Raw genomic sequence first — 17,711 nt, 5'->3', positions numbered from 1 at the left:
ATCTTTTTAAGATATTAATGAATTTGGTTTGCTATTATTTGTTGAGGATTTTAGCATCTATGTTCATCTGGGATATTGGCCTGTTATTTTTATGTATTTTTACTTTTTGTTTTTGGTAGTGATTTGGTTTTGGTATCAGAGTAATGCTGTCTTTGTAGAGTGAGTTTGGGAGCATTCCTTTCTCAATTTTTTGGAATAGTTTGAGAAGGATAGGTGTTAAGTCTTTGTTAAATGTCTGGTAGAATTCACCTGTGAAGCTGTCTGGTCCTGGACTTTCATTTCTTGGGAGTTTTTCATTACTGATTCAATTTCACTACTAGTAATTGGTCTGTTCAAATTTCTTTTTCTTCCTTATTTAGTCTTCTTAGGTTGTATGTCTAAATGAATTTACCCATTTCTTCTAGGTTGTCTAATTTGTTGGCATGTAATTTTTGTAGTAATCTCTCATGATATTTTGTGTGTCTGTGATATTGGTTGCATCTTGTCCTCTTTTGTTTCTGATTTTATTTGTTTGGGTCCTGTCTTTTTTTTATGAGTCTGGCTAAAGATTTATCAATTTTTTTTAATCTTTTCAAAGAATCAGCTCTTAGTTTCATTGATCTCTTTTGTATTTTTTTGTCTTGATTTCATTTATTTCCACTCTGAGCTGTATTATTTCCTTTGTTCTATTAACTTTGGACTTATTTTTCTTTTTAAGTTTCTTTATGTGTAAGGTTAATTGTCTATTTGAGATTTTTTTTGTTTCTTGAGGAAGGCCTATATTGCTATAAACTTCTTAGAACTGCCTTTGTTATGTCCCATAGATTTTAGAACATTGTGCTTCCATTTTCATTTGTCTCCAGGTATTTTTAAATTTCCTCTTTGATTTCTTCAGTGAACCATTGGGTTTTTTAGTAGCATGTTGTTTAGATTCCACATGTTTGTGTTTTTTGCAGGAGTTTTTTGTTTTTGTAGTTGATTTATAGTCTCTACCGTTGTGGTCAAAAAAGATGTTTGACATGATTTCAACCCTGTTACACTTATTGAGACTTTTTTTGGTGGCCTAACATGTTATCTATCCTGCAGAATGTTCCATGTGCTCTTTAACAGAATGTGTGTTCTGCTCTTTTGGGGTCATGAATATATTTTTCCAAAGCTGTAAGCATACTACATATTTGAAATTTTCACATATCAAGGTATGGTGAACGTATTTCCATCTTATAACATATCTTGGCCATATAACTCATAGAAAACTTACTGTCTCCTCTTGAAAGTATTTGTCTAAGTCTCCTATTTAATTATGAACCTGTAGAGGATAAGAAACATCTTTTATTTGTCTTTGTCACTTTCCCATCAGCACCTGATACAGTGCCACATTATTTTTCACTATCTATGGCAATTTTCTTTAAAAAGTCCCAGGAGATACTCTGAAGGATCCATATAATTTTTGTGGTATTTTTGTCAAAAATTATAACCTCATTCCACTCCTGAGAAAACATCAGGCAAACCCAAATTGAGGGACATTCTACAAAAAAATAACCAATCAGTATTATTCAAAAGTACACCATGGTCATGAAAGAGAAGGAAAGACTAGGAAGAAATAGCAGTTTAATTCAGTTGGAATCCTGGATGGGATCTTTCAACAGAAAAAGGACATTGGTGGAAAACTTGGCCAAATTTGAATAAAGTATATAGTTTAGCTGACAACATTTTACCAATGTTTATTATACTATGGTTTTGTAATATGTTACCACTGGAGGAAGCAGAATGTAACTTTTTAAGTCTAAAATTAGTTTTAAAAGTTAAAAAAAAAGTTCCAGGGAAAAAACTTTTAGTCAATAAATATCCTTAAACTTTTTTCTGTTTAATTCTAGCACCAAGGAATATCATTTTTGCTGGCTGACATGGCAATGAAAGTTGAACTAGCTAGATTGAGTTACCAGAGAGCAGCTTGGGAGGTTGATTCTGGTCGCCGAAATACCTATTTTGCCTCTATTGCAAAGGCATATGCTGGAGATATTGCAAATCAGGTAGCTACTGATGCTGTTCAGATTTTCGGAGGCAACGGATATAATACAGAATATCCTGTAGAAAAACTAATGAGGGATGCCAAGATCTATCAGGTAATGTTAAAAATGATTTTTATTTATTTTTAAGGAACATAATATTCATAAATGACATAGTAGATTTCTGATTGTTTATAGATTTTTATGTCACAGGTAATAATAAATCATTATAATAAATGGCTGTGAGCCTAAATTTTTGGAACTAATTAACACAAGGAAGAATGTTACATTGAAGTGTATTCCTTGAGAGAGAACAGGCTAACAGAGTAAATGGTGCAGACATGTACAGGATGTCTGGATCAGCCTTCTTTGATTCTTAACATCCTAGCTAATTGTAACTCACTCTTTGCTCTCCTAAAAGTATGTGTATCATTTAAATTAATTAAGTTATTTTATTTTGAATCTTACCTGACAACTCTTGAAGTCATATTTGGGAGATAAAAAAAACAACATGAGGAGAAAGTGATATAGATGACTCTGTCTTATAAATTAAATTGATGGTTAGAAAAACTTAGAGATAGGAGTAATTTAGTGAATAAGGTATAAATGCTCATGTCCACATGTAGTTTAAGTAATTATAAGCCATGATTCTCAATATCTCTTCCCTTGCTTTCCTCAACCCCCAGCAAATTATTTGACAAATCCAGTCATTTGAAATCCAGAGGTAGAATCATAGAATGTTAGAGAAAGAAATTTAGACAGTGCAGCCCCTCAATTTAAACTTGAAAAAACTGAGAACCAGAATTTGTGCCTTATCCAAAGTTACGGGTTTATCTGGTAATACTCTCCCTTCCCTGGAGCTTGTAATTATTACGTTTTAGCTTTTCTCTGCCATCTGAACTAATAAATGGTTAGAAGTTTAAACTGGAAGTGAGGGCTGGCTACTAGGGCTACCTAAATGAACAAAAACAAATCCTTCCATCATCTTTTTCTTTAGCAACTGTGTTCCTTAGGCAACAAGAGATAGAAATCAGGTTTAAGAGTAAGAACAGAAAATGACTGAAGTCGACAACTAGCTAAAAACAGTTCAAAAAAGTTGGTTAAAATATTTTAGCAACATTGAACTTAGATTTCCCAAACACTTTTTGAAATGTTAATATCCTTTTTTTTGATGTTTTAAGACTGTCCTCCAAAATTTTGGTAAATGAGTTTTTATAATAATGTTAACTAATCTTTAGAGAATTTATGTATTTTCATGGGGTTCAGAAAATCAAGTTTCAGAATCACTGTAGACTACAGACCTTATATATGGTTTGATTCAGTTTGGTATTGCAGTGGAGCTTAGGGTACTGTCCAAAATACTGGCTGTTTACATACGGAAGATATTTAACCTACATGTATTTTCTTATTTTTTGCAGATTTATGAAGGTACAGCACAAATTCAAAGGATTATTATAGCCCGTGAACACATTGGCAGGTATAAAAATTAACCAGATCACCATGTTCGTAATTGTTGAGTATTTAGAACATGATCTACTACTTAAACTCCAGGAAAGAGAAAGAGTGGGCTTTAAGGTTTTTTCCAGTAAAAATTTTAAAATAAGTACTCTTATACTAAACCTATGCAACTGATGCTAATAGTAGTTTTCTATTTTTGTTTAGCTTTATGACTTGCCTTTTCTATAATAGATTTGGTTTTATTAAAATTATGTGTTGTCCTTTAGTGCCACTGTACCTGAATCACATTAACCTAGAAAGATACATTTGGCTTGTTGTTTTGACCTCTTATAATTAAAGTAACAGAAATTTCTTGGAATTTCAGTGTTTTCCCAATGACAGGAAGGAGGGTTTATAAAAGTATTCAGAATGTTCCAAAATTTACACTCAGAAAATATTCTGGGATTTAAATAACTTGCCAGTGACTTTGTAGACTTAGTGGTATTTGTGTTAGAGGAGTTAATTTTACTGCAATTTGGAAAGCATTTGTTTTCCATTTTGTACAGTAATAACCAAAAATTTGATGTTCATATTCTCCCTTTATACAATGACCAAAAGTTACTTGAAAATCTTGTTTAATTCTGAGCCCACATTTCACTTGCCTTATTTAAAATAAATCAATAAAATTTCCCTTAAATTATTTTTATATGACTCTGTTGGTCTCTGGTTAACCTTTGGTCCACTGTACAGTCTCATTCCGTGCATATATATTCTAAAAATAAACTTAACTAAAATTGTTCAGTGTTGTGTATCTGTTCAATTTGTGTATCTGTATTCTTTTCATGCAATAGTGTGTACTTGGTTTATTTACTGTGATAGAAAAAAATTCATGTTTTGATTTTGAACTGCATAGTTACCTGTCCATTTGTTCATTAGATTGCATTATTAGATACTTCAGAAAATATCAGTATGAAATAATGAAAGAACCAAATGTAAATTTACTATTTCTTTGTAATTCTAAACATCAAATACTGCTCAATATGTTATACTAAATGGTGTTTCTGACATCACTTATGATTTTCCAATTCTGATACCAACTGGGAATCCATAGTTCAATCCTATTCTGACAGTAACTCAGAATAGTTAGCATCAGACTCCACAGGTGTAAGGGCTCCGCCCACTCCGTCTGAAGTGGTATCTCACTTCAGAAACACCACTATAAGTCCTGGATCCCCAGGCTACCCACACTTCTGACCACTTTGGCTACAAATTCAGGTATTCCCATGACCTTGCCCTTGGGTTTGATAATTTGCTAGAATGGCTCACAGAACTCAGGTAAAATACATTTACTGGTTTATTACAAAGGAGGAGGTGCAAAGGGCAAGGTATAAGGAGAGACACCGAGCTTTCATAACTTCTCCCAATGTACCACCCTCCCAGTACCTCAGTGTGTTCACTAATCTGGAAACTCCTGAATCTCATCGTTCAAGTTTCGGTAGAGAATTTACAGCCTCCCTCTCCTGCCCAGATGTCAAGGGTGGGGTTGAAGTTCCCACCTGCATTAGTCAGCTAAGGTTGCCATAAGAAAATGCCACAAACTGGGTGGCTTAAACAACAGACATTTATTTTTTCATAGTTCTGGAGGCTAGAAGTCCCAAGATCAAGGTACCATCTGGGTTGGTTTCTGGTGAGGCCTCTCATCCTGGCTCGTAGACAGCTACATTCTCACTCTGTTCTCACATGGCCTCTTGTCTGTGCACATGCATAGGGAGAGAGTGAGCTCTGGTGTCTCTTCTTCTTACAAAGACACCAGTTTTATTAGATTAGAGCCATACCCTTATGACCTCATTTAATTCAATTACTTCTCTTAAGTCCCTATCTTCAAACATGGTCACATGGGAATGGTTAGGGCTTCAACATATGAATTTGGGGCGGGGGTTTGGGGCAGTTTAGACCACAACACTACCCTCTAATTACTTGGTCTTTCTGGTGATTGGCCCCAACCTGAGCCTCTTTAGGGGCTCCACGCTAAGTCACCTCATTAGCACAAAGTCTACTATGATCTTTTGAAAGGGGCTCATTATGAATAATAAAAGAGGGACTTCCCTGGTTGTCCAGCAGTTAAGACTCCACGCTCCCAGTGCAGGCCTGGGTTCGATCCCTGGTCAGGGAACTTGATCCCACATGGCACAAAAAAAATCCCACACGCTGCAACTAAAGATCCCACATGCTGCAATGAAGATCCTGTGCGCTGCAACTAAGACCTGGTGCAGCCAAATAAGTAAATTTTTAAAATTTTTATTTTATTATTTATTTATTTATTTATTCATTTATTTTTTGGCTGCGTTGGGTCTTTGTTGCTGCGCTCTCGTTGTGGCGGTCGGGGGCTACTCTTTGTTGTGCTGCGCCGGCTTCTTATTGTAGTGCCTTCTCTTGTTGTGGAGCACGGGCTTCTAGGAGCACAGGCTTCAGCAGTTGTGGCGTGTGGGCTCAGTAGTTGTGGCTTGCAGGCTCTAGAGCGCAGGCTCAGTAGTTGTGGTGCATGGGCTTAGTTGCTCTACAGCATGTGGGATCTTCCCGGACCAGGGCTTCAACCCGTGTCCCCTGCATTGGCAGGTGGATTCTTAACCACTGCGCCACCAGGGAAGTCCCTAAAATTTATTTTTTAAAAATAATAAAAGATACTCCTGTTGCTCAGGAAATTCCAAGGACTGGATGAGCTTGAAACAGAGCAGGACCCTATGATCCTTCTTCCCCAACCCCATGTCCTTCACCTGCCTTTTGTCTGTGGAAAAACTTTAGCCAAAGAATAAGTTTAATCAGAGAAGTGAGAAAATGCAGAAGCAAAGAAAAGTCAAACAGGACAAAACAATATAGTTTAGTCAGTAAGCAAAGTCAAGGACCTTTAGCTCCTCCTCAAGGGCTATAGATAATATTCTGGGCCATATCGTGTGAGCTGTCTTACAGACACTGAAAGCCCCACCAGGTGGAAGAAGTTAACTACATGATGACCAGACTGTAGCCATGACATAAGCTGCTACAATTCTGAGAACTGGCCTCAAGGAAATGGGAACAAACTGACCCTGGAACTGAAGATTAACTGTACTTAAAACAATCAGGATGACACTGGTCAGACCACTACATGACCAATTTCAAGATGACTGTCAGAGCTGACTATGCCATTTCTGCATGTAGCCCCCTCCCTCTGTATAAAAGCTCTTGCCTCCTGACTGTCAGGCTGCGGGGGGAGCCAGCCTTTGGACAGGCATCTGCCCTTCCTCCCCTGCCCCCGCCCCCCGTTGCCGGCATCCAAAATAAAGCAAACTTTCTTTTCCACCAACCTTGCCTCTTTATTAGCTTTTGAGGGGCAAGCAGCCAGACCCCACTTTCACTTACAGGCTCACCCAGGGACTGGGGACAAAAACCAAATCCATTTCCTCTTACACCTCACTAAATTATGAAAATAAAAATCTAATCTTTTACCAAGAAAGTTTAAATGGCTTTTTCATGCTCAATTATGAAACTGTGTTTTAATGGTACAGCTCAAGATTGGTAGGAGATTTCTAAATAAATTGGATATTACATAGAAATTACAAGTTAAATGGAATATATACATTCCAAATGCAAATTTGAATTTACACAAGTTCAAAAATTCACCTACATATTGTAAATATAAAGCTTCTAGACATGTAACTGTATTCCAAAGCCACATAATGAGAATATTAAAGTACCTTTGATAAGTATTAAGCAATTATATAACTATCAATTAAGAGCTTTTAGTCACAAGTAACACAAATGAACTTAAGCTACTTAAGCAAAATATGGACAAATATATTTTAAGTATATTGAAGTGCCTCATGGATCTGAAGGCTGGAACAGAGTCAGTTTTAGGAAGGATCTAGAACCCAAATAGTCTTTAGGAGCCCATGAAATAGTACCTTTCTATCTATTTTCCCTGTCATGTTTCATTCTTTCTTGTTCTATAGCCTAGCTTCTTCCTCTGCTTCTTTGATCCCATGATAGAATAAGACCTAATATATTAGATTTCCCGCCACTTATAAAAGCTGACTGGCAAGGGCCATTACAGCCAGGAGGATAGGTAGAGTCAGACTACAAACATGATTGTTAGTTGCCTACATCTGTGACTTGATGGTTCCTGGAAAAGACATAATTTTATAAAAGATCTGGTATGTTTATGGCAAGTTTATTGAATGTTTAAGGAATCTACCAGAGTCATCAATTTGCATATAGGGAGAAGAGTTTATTCCAAGACTCCTCTGAATTAAAAAAAAAAAAAAAAGCTGTTTACATGGCTTCTAGAATGACACCCATTGATTTGAATATATACCCTGTAACCAGATAATACAAAAGTTCTTTGGAGATTGAAGATTGAACTCTATAGGCAACAGGTTTTTTTTTTTTAAAGGTTTCATATAACTAATGAATGAATGAGAGAACTAACAAGATGTTAAAACTAGTATAAGGGAGAATTTGAAGAACAGACATATCGGCAGTTAGAAACGCTTAAAAGAATTTGCTAATAGATGTAAAACTGGCAGGGCAAAAAACCTAAAGAGGGGGTCATCTTCTCTTTTTTTTTTAGGCCACACTGTGCGGCTTGCAGGATCTTATTTCCCTGACCAGGGACCGAACCCATGCCCTCTGCATTGGGAGTACAGAGTCTTAACCACTGGACAGCCTGGGAAGTCCCGGGGTCATCTTTTCTATACAGGAGAAACCACTTGTAGTTCATGGCTCATTTTCATTACTCTCCATTTTCTATAATTTAACTTTTAACAGAGTTGTAAAACAGTTTAGCCAGCCAATAGACAATCACAGGTATATACCTCTTCAGAGGATCCATGAGATAATACCTAGCAGTCCACTAAAAGGACACTCAGTAATTTCTTTTATACATTTCCAAGTCTTTGACAATGTGTTTTGACAGTCTCTTTTCATGTGAGCATAAATAATCTGCCAAGATTACTCTTGATACAAAAAGACAGGTTTCATTAGGTTTGGCCTGATTACCTTTGTACAGTAAGGGTGTTAACTATGTAGGCCTCCTCAGATTTACTTTGCAAATCCAGAGATGTGCAATACTGAACAATTATTAAAGCTGCAGGATTAACCTCTGTATGAAAGTTTTCATAAGGACACTGAAATTGGACTTCTAAAAGCCTCTGGAACCAAGCTCAAGAAACTCTCTACCAGATTTCTCCAGTAGTACCTAAGACTTTAGGTAAATTTCTTCCTCAGCATCTCTAAAATTTACTATAGAAGGGACCTTCCTTACCATCTGTAAGACTGGAACCTTGTAAGCCAGGTACCATTCCAGTTTTACTGGGGCAGCTTTGTAGGCACTGACTCTACGTATAAAGTCAACTTGTTTTTTTAATAATGGGTTTGTCATACATGAGTAAATGTGAATTGGTCTCAATTATGACACTCCAGGTATGGCTTTGGTTACACAATCAATTTGTTCAATTATATCCTGGTAAACACGAGTAAAGATTCCTTTTGATATTGCCATGAAATGTAAGGAGACTCAGTAAATGTTTCTAAATTCTGGGGACACAGTGAGAATCATACCATTTTAAAATTCCAGTTTACAAAAGCAGAATCTACTAAATTGAAGACTAGAGATAGCCTAAGAATTAAAAAGGGCTTCCTTACATATCCATAAATATAGAACATAACAACTGCATAAACAATATTCCAAACAAGTAACCATGATTACATTTCCCTCATTGGTCCCTTCAGTTGTCTGTAATTGCTCTGTTGGATCTTGGATCAGTAAACTACGTTCAAGAAGCTGTGTGCTTCTAGTGGTTAAGAATCCGCCTGCCAATGCAAGGGACACAGTTTCAAGCCCTGGTCTGGGAAGATCCCACATGCCATGGAGCAACTAAGCCCATGCACCACAACTACTGAGCCTGTGCTCTAGAGCCAGCAAGCCACAACTACTGAAGCCCACGTGCCTAGAGCCTGTGCTCCACAACAAGAGAAGCCACCGCAGTGAGAAGCCCGCGCACTGCAACGAAGAGTAGCCCCCACTGGCCGCAACTAGAGAAAGCCCATGCACAGCAACAAAGACCCAACGCAGCCAAAAAAAAATAAATTTAAATAAATTTAAAAGTAAATAAATAAGATAATAGAAAGTTGAACCAAAATTGATTTAAAAAAAATAAAAGAACTGTCTGCTTCTAGACAAAAGAGTTCTAGAAATCCTGACTCAGTCCACTGGTATGGTGTGATGTGTCTAAGCTATGTCAGTTTGGAAATGTGTACCCACAAAACTATTCTTTGACGTCTCTATTGACAGTTCAAAGCACCTGATTCTTCCCATGAGGCTCTGAGACTGTCCGTTCCTGAATGCACAAACTTTGGCCTGTAAATCTATAGGCAGAGCCCTCAAGCTAGCATCAGAGTAAAACAGAAACTATCTGTAGATAACCGTTTTAGTTCAGGCTGCTACAACAATACCATTGCCAACTAAAGAATGTTACTTACCATCCAGTTCTGTTAAGAATTAAGCTATTAGCCCCTGCAGTCACTGACCTTCAACACAGCCTGAAAGGAATTCAGGGCAGAATGAGGCATTCTATGCTCTGGGAAAACTGACAGAACAGACCTTCAGGAAAAATAGGTATTTTCAGGAGAAATTTTTTTATGAACCTGGATTCTTGCATCTTCCCATACTTAGAAAAGCACTAAAACCATTAATTAAGATATCTGTTCTTCATGTCTAGCAGCAACCTTCTACAGAGATGTGTGCTGGGTTGCACATACCCCCTTCACCACAATCACATGTATACTGACCTCCCCCGTTACCTCTTCAGAACAGTTTCTCAGAGCTATTTGAGAGTCTGTCTCCTGGGCTATAGTCCTCAGTGAGACACTGAATAAACACAACTCGCAGTTTTTCTGTTGTACATTTTTTTTTCAGTTGACACCATAGACTGAGTGGTTTAAACAACAATGTATTTCTCACGGTTCTAGAGGCTAGGAAGTCTAAGATCAAGATGCCTGCCCTCTTCTGTGTTGCAGACTTCTAACTTCTTTTACACTAACGTGGCAAAAATAGGGTGAGAGCTCTCTGGGGTCCCTTTTATAAGGGCACTAATCCCATTCATGAGGACTGTACCCTTATGACCTAATTACCTCCTAAAGGCCCCACTTACTAATACCATCACACTGGGGATTCGGATTTCAACATATGAATTTGTGGGGGGACAGAAACATTCAGTCCATTGTAATGACCAAGACTGAAATAATATCAGAATGGAAGTGAGTTCAAATCTCTATTACAGCATAGTGCATAATTATTTCATAAGAATTTAACCATTATTTCCCCTGAGGGAAACAAAGAGAATTGACAAATCTCCAGGGCCTTCTCATAAAGTATACAATTTTGGACATATTTATATTAACATTTTACCTATACAAATTTAAGCTATGGAAGGCTGAGTCGATCTGAAATATTTACCAAATTTTTCTATAAAGCTCCCACAGTAGTAGTAGTAGTAGTAGTAGTAGTAGTAGTTGGTAAATAAGAAATATGGGGCACATGAAATAAACTTAATTATTTCTAATATCTTTCTTTTTATGAGGTGAAAGAATAGATTTTTTATTTTCCAGCCTCCCAATCCCTCTCCTCCAGGAAATTTCAAAGATACATTTAGATGTAAAATATATCGTGAAATTTTTATTTTTCTGAATTCAAGATTTAACCTTGAGAAGGCAAAATCAAGAGATGTCAGATGATCTGATCACTTGATTAAGATAGGATTATAGGTACCTGAGAAAGAACACTTGTTTACCTATTTAATTAAAGGGACAATAAATAAAAATAAACACAGAAAAATATAACATAATTATACAGAACTTTGTTTCTCAAATGAGGAAACTTTGTTCCTTTTTTTAAAATAATTAAGGGTATTAAAATTTCAACACATAGAACACAGAAAATTTATTCTGTAAGACAAAATCTCTGGTATGTAGGCAGACGGTAAAGAGTAACCTTTTACCTTTGGTGAAGGGGTCAATCAGTAAACCAAGTAAGCAAGCCCCATAAAACTGAGTGAACTTTGCCAAAATTTTAGTACCTTCCAGTGTTTTTTTCAGATTCAGGTATTACACACCAAGGCAAATAAAATTCACTTTCCTAAAGTTTTGTCCTTCACAATGCTTTTTCATAATCTAGAAAAAGCTGATACTTGGAACGAAACTACTCATTTTCTCTTGAAAAATAAAAACACATACATAGTTGTATTTCTCTATCACTACTGGTCCAACTCTAGTGATATAATAATCCTTATTATTATGACTTAATTGTAGAAACTAACTTCTACTTCAGAGAAAGCTGGGAAGCAGGTCATTGGAACTGTTTTTCACACACGAACATTTTAGCAAAGTTCATGAATATTAACACAACTTTATATATCTATGCATATCCCTTTGCCACTTTGAAGTGGCGAAAAGAAACATATTTATTAACTTGACCCACATGTAATTTATTCCATAGCATATCAAAGTAAGAAACAAAAGTATATAAGCTTAAAATTATGTTCAATAATCAATGATTTAATATTCTATCCAAGAAACAATCCAGGCATATTTGATTATTCATTAATTAATTCAATATCAGTCCAAGGTTTTACATTTCCTAAAGATCATGGAAATTATCTATAATCTGACATAATTCAAAACATAATTACTGTTGGAATAAACAAATTTTGTTAGACTTATGATTCAATATGGTGGAACCCAAAATTACATTTTCAAAAATCTTAAACTTCATTTAGGTGTTAGGTTAGCTAATTTGACCAATAAATCATTATAAAAAGTTCAGGAAATCCAGACTAATTAGTCTCTTCATTTAAAAATAAACTGCACTTAAACATATAGTACTATACTTGTATTATACTGATAATTAGAGAAAAAGACACATAGCTGTTTTTCTCTTTAACCCAAATTACAAACCTCTCTAATTTGTCCACAGATTCATCTTACTATGTGAACTTGAATTTTTAAAAATGTTTTTTGAGCTAGTAGTTTTTATCAGAATGACTGTTTTCCTTTAAAGTCTAGCTCATTCAAAGTATTAGAAGTTAATTTTTATAATTTTTCTGTTAATTTGGGGACTAACCCATTTATATAAGTGCCTATTTATCTCTATAAACTAATCAGAACAGAGTTCCTTAATATGAAGCATAATCTGATTTATTAGTTTACACTGCTCAGAAGTGGGAAAGTATTTCATAGATGTGCAATAAGAGGGCAAAGCCTTCCTCAATTTTAGACAAACAGACACACTGAGAACTTAAAAGTTTCAGATCTACAACAACTTCAGTCACAGGCCAAAAATAAACTCAACAGTCCAGATCTCAAAGCTGTTTTTCTTTTCAGTGGGCTTTAAATTCTTAACTGATTAGAGCTCTCACACATAGACAAGAGTGAATAAACCAGATTCTCTGTCATTTCTCACCCATGAGAGAAATAGACTTCTATAGCAGACAGAGATCACCAAATGGGTCATAAAAACATAGTCTTAATCATTGCCACCAATGAGATTAAATTATGAACTGTGCCTGAAGCAGAAACAATAACAAGACACAAAATCAGTAACGAGGTGAAAAAAAAAAAAAATCAGTAAGGAGGGCAAAACCTACATAAATAGAGTCCAAAAAAGTTAAGGCTGTGGAGTGGCTGTGAGAGCCAAGAAAAGACCTGCCTTGGCTTGGGTAGATCTTGAGGTGCCATTCTCAAGCAATGCAGTTTACTTAGCTCTATCTGTTGAGTGTACTTGGGTATCTAAGGAAATGTATAATTTTCAAAATGGTAAAATCATGACGCATATAAATATAAAGTGAATACATGTCAAAAGTTTTATTTAACTCATTATAAAAGGAGGGAACCAATAATATATTAAAACCAATTTCTAGCAACCAATTTAAATCTTATAACCTAGATGTCTCAATGTATCTTTTTTTTAAAGCTTTAAGCTCTTTTTTATAGTTCATAATTAAAGGACAGGATTTTACATTTTATTTATTTATTTGTTTTAAATATTTATTTACATGGCTGCACGGGGTATTAGACGTGGCACGCAGGATCTTTGTTGCCACATGCGGGATCTTTTAGGTGTGGCATGAGGGATCTAGTTCCCTGATCAGGGATCGAACCCAGGTCCCCTGCACTGGGAGCATGGAGTCTTAGCCATTGGACCACCAGGGAGGTCCCTTGGACAGGATTTTACATTTTAAAATGTTTTTTATCTACAACTTTGTTTAGAAAGTTTCTCTTAAATCGCTCCAGAATTCTAGTCCTTATATACCTGAATCTTTCCTATCAGAGTTCCTTTTATTATTGGAACTAGTTAGTTAAGAAGGCCTGCAATTCTAAGACTTTAGACAAGATTTCATTTGCTTGAAGTGAATCCAAAAATGGAGGAATAAAAAAAATCAGGGATGTCCTAAAATATATAGAAGGTTATAATATAATTTTACAAGTGTAATATGCAGCATGGAGCATGTAATATTCTGCTTCTACATTTGCTATTTCAGAAATAAATGACTCATAGTGAAGACGTGGAAGCAACCTAAATGTCTATTGACAGATGAATGGATCAAGAAAATGTATATGTGTGTGTGTGTGTGTGTGTGTGTACACACACACACACTGGAATATTACTCAGCCATATAAAAGACTGAAATAATGCTATTTGCAGCAACATGGATGGACCTAGAGATTATCGTATTAAGTGAAGTGAGTCAAAGACAAATATCATATGATATCACTTATATGTGGAATCTAAAAAGATGATACAAATGAACTTATTTACAAAACAGAATTAGACATAGAAAACAAACTTATGGTTACCAAAGGTTATAGCAGGGGGAGGGGGGTGGAGATAAATTAGGAGTTCAGCATTAACAAATACACACTACTATATATGAAATAGGTAAACAAAAAGGACCTACTTTATAGCATAGGGAACTATACTCAATATCTTGTAATCACCTATAATTGAAAAGAATCTGAAAAATAATATATATATATAAAACTGAAACACTTTGCTGTAAATTTGAAACATTGTAAATAAGATACACTTCATTTAAAAAAATGACTCAGTTACTATGTTTCATTGATTCCAAAATGCATATTTCTTCTTATTTAACATCTCAGAAATCTGGGTAAGTTTTATGTTAATAGCCATTGGCTATTTTTTTCTACCTTTGATGTTTTTGCAATTGGGATGTGTCTTATAGTTAGTGGCATCTTAGGTAAAATATGATACTGTTGTCCCCTGGAAATGCTATTCCGTGACATAATAAAGATGTTAAACCAGAGTAGAAACAGTTTAGATATTGAATGTTAATGAAACTATGTTCATAGTTGTAGTCAGTCACAATATGGTCTTTGAACAAAACTGTAGGTAAAGAGGAATCCTTTTATTTACAAAATGATATGTGTAATATATGAAATGGTGAACAAAGCAGACACTACAGCTCTTATAAAGCTTATAGGCTACAGCAGCATTGTCCAGTGGAAACATAAGGTGATCTACATGTGTAATTTAAAATTTTCTAATAGTCACATTAAAAAAGTAAAAAGTAACAGATGAAATTAAGTTTAAGAAAATACTTTAACCCAATATATCCAAAATATTTCAGCAATCAATACTTTTAAATTATTAATGAGATACTTCTATTTATCTTACTAAGTCTTTGAAATGGGGTGTGTATTTTATACTTACAACACATCTCAAATCAGAGTGGTCACATTTCAAGTGCTCCATGTGGCTATATTGGACACTGGAGGTCTAGAGGCAGAGATGAACTTGTTTTATATATATATATATATATGTATGTAGCTACTTTTCTTTGGAGGGGAGATATTTTTATTTTTTTGAAGAGGTAAAACATACCAAGTTTCAAAAGTATCAGAGTACTCAGTGAGAAGCTTTCCTTAAATCCCGTCCACAGCCACCCATTTCTCCTCCAGTAGGTAACTGCTTTGGTTCTGTGCATTCCCAAATACATCCATATATTTTTTTCCCTTTGTTTCCCACACAAATAGTAGTAGCATATGGCACATCGGTACATCGTTTGGTACATTCTGTTTTTGTTTTCACTTAACATATTTTGTAAATCTTTCCACACAATGTTTGCAGAGTTTCCTCATTCTTTTTAATGGCTGCATAATGAATACACCATAGTTTATTTCACCTTTTTTTTTTTTGCGGTACGCGGGCCTCTCACTGTTGCGGCCTCTCCCATTGCAGAGCACAGGCTCCGGACGCGCAGGCTCAGCGGCCATGGCTCACGGGCCTAGCCGCTCCGTGGCATGTGGGATCTTCCCGGACCGGGGCACGCACTCGTGTCCCCTGCATCGGCAGGCGGACTCTCAACCACTGTGCCACCAGGGAAACCCTATTTCACCTTTTCAAGGTTAAAATGTTTGTTATTTTTTGCTATTATGAAGACTGCTGCTATGAATATTCTGGCACATGTCACTTCATAGCCAAGGGAGTATATTTGTAGGATAAATAGCTAGAAATAGAATTGCTGAATGTGATTACAAGAATTGCTAGAACAGATACTCCCTATAAATATTTCCATTTTGCTCACCATCGTACCCCCAAAACCTAGAATAAATAATATTTGGCACATTATAGGCATCCAATACATATCTGATGAATGAATTAATAAAGTAGGAAGAGAGGCTTACTTTTCATTACTTCAGCAGTTATTGCCTCGACCTGAATGTTATATTTTGGATCGGATGCTTGTCTTATTCTTATTTTGAGTATTACTTTTCCCAGGAGACATGACCTCTCTCTCTCTCTCTCTCTCTCTCTCTCTCTCTCTCTGTCTGCCTTGGTTTTTCTCACTCTACAACACTCCTCTCCCATCTGATTTAGAGGCAAAAGAAAGCTGGGAAATTACATTACTATTGTGAAATAAAATTCATATTTTAAGGCAAGACAAGAAAATTTTAAACATAAAGATATTCTTCTCTGTCCTTTGGCCTCCGCTGTGCCCCCACTGTGCATTGTGTATCTGCATTATGCATCAACCAAACCTCCCCCATCAGCAGGAATACCTGCTCAACCATAAAGAGCAACATTCTCCCAGCATCAACAAGACAGCTCCTTAAAAGATAACATTCTTTCCTGATCTTGTAAGGGGTCACACGACCTACCACGATGACACTTATATCTGGATTATGTAAACTGTCAATAATATGTCATTTGATGTACAGCCCCTTGTCTCAAAAAACATATAACTGTACCTTCACTTGTAACCCGCGGAACAGTCCTCAGAGCTTTCTGAGATGCTCTTCCCAGGTTATAATCCTCAAATTTGGCTCGGATAAAAATTTCCATTTCTTTCTGGCAGCAACGGATTAATTTTTCATCAACACTATTTAACAAGGCAGACTTTTTAAAATAAAAATTATTAGGGCTAGAGACAATCATCACGTAATGATAAAAGGCTCAACTCAGCAGAAATAGATAATTCTAAACTTATATGCATTTAATAAAGTGGCCTCAAGCTAGAAATGCGAATATCAACAGAACTACAGGGCGAAATAATGAAATCTATCATCACAGTAGATCCAACATTCTCTCAATTACTGATAACCCACATAAGTCACTGTGTCAGGAACCCTTCTCCAAATCGTAACGGAATGCAAGGATGTGTGGTGCCATTATTTTCTAATGGGTGCTCAAAAATGCTTAAGTATGACAGTCCTAAAGAAAGCACAATTGAAAACAGCTGTGTTAACACACCTAGTAAATCCGATTTCTGTGGAAAGCTCATAAAAGGCACATTGGTGTTTCTTTGTTGAAAATTCAGTTCCAAATATTTCAGATATTAGTACTTCCTAAAGAAGTGGGGGGAGTAGGTGAGGGAGTCGGTCGTAATGGCCAAGGCAAACAGGAGGGGAATGTGAACACTTCATTAACATTCACTCAAAAACATTTATTGAACACTTAACTACGTGCAACTCTATTAATTACCAGCCATTTCAGATCTTCGAAGTTCAAAGAGTCTCAAGAATAAACGATTTCTTAGAAGTTATTCAGGGGCTTCCCTGGTGGCGCGGTGGTTGAGAATCTGCCTGCCAATACAAGGGACACGGGTTCGAGCCCTGGTCTAGGAAGATCCCACATGCCGCGGAGCAACTGGGCCCATGAGCGACAATTACTGAGCCTGCGCGTCTGGAGCCTGTGCTCCGCAACAGAGGCCGCGATAGTGAGAGGCCCGCGCACCGCGA

The 17,711-nt window shown here is 36.2% G+C and overlaps 1 protein-coding gene across 1 annotated transcript in view; it reads left to right on the top strand.

The window, feature by feature from the left end:
* The window catches only part of ACADM (acyl-CoA dehydrogenase medium chain), a 48,948-nt gene extending 44,769 nt beyond the window's left edge, over nucleotides 1-4,179 (top strand). The window contains exons 11-12 of the mRNA XM_082680889.1: nucleotides 1,854-2,102; nucleotides 3,404-4,179. Of these exons, the coding sequence (XP_082537015.1) occupies nucleotides 1,854-2,102; nucleotides 3,404-3,475 (321 nt within the window). The 3' untranslated portion in view covers nucleotides 3,476-4,179. The remainder of the gene's footprint in view (nucleotides 1-1,853; nucleotides 2,103-3,403) is intronic.
* The last annotated feature ends 13,532 nt before the right edge of the window (nucleotides 4,180-17,711 follow it).

The sequence above is a fragment of the Grampus griseus genome (genome assembly GCF_964374135.1).
Source record: "Grampus griseus genome assembly, chromosome: 1".
NCBI classification, from domain to species: domain Eukaryota; kingdom Metazoa; phylum Chordata; class Mammalia; order Artiodactyla; family Delphinidae; genus Grampus; species Grampus griseus.
This window is presented reverse-complemented; position numbering and strand designations above follow the sequence as displayed.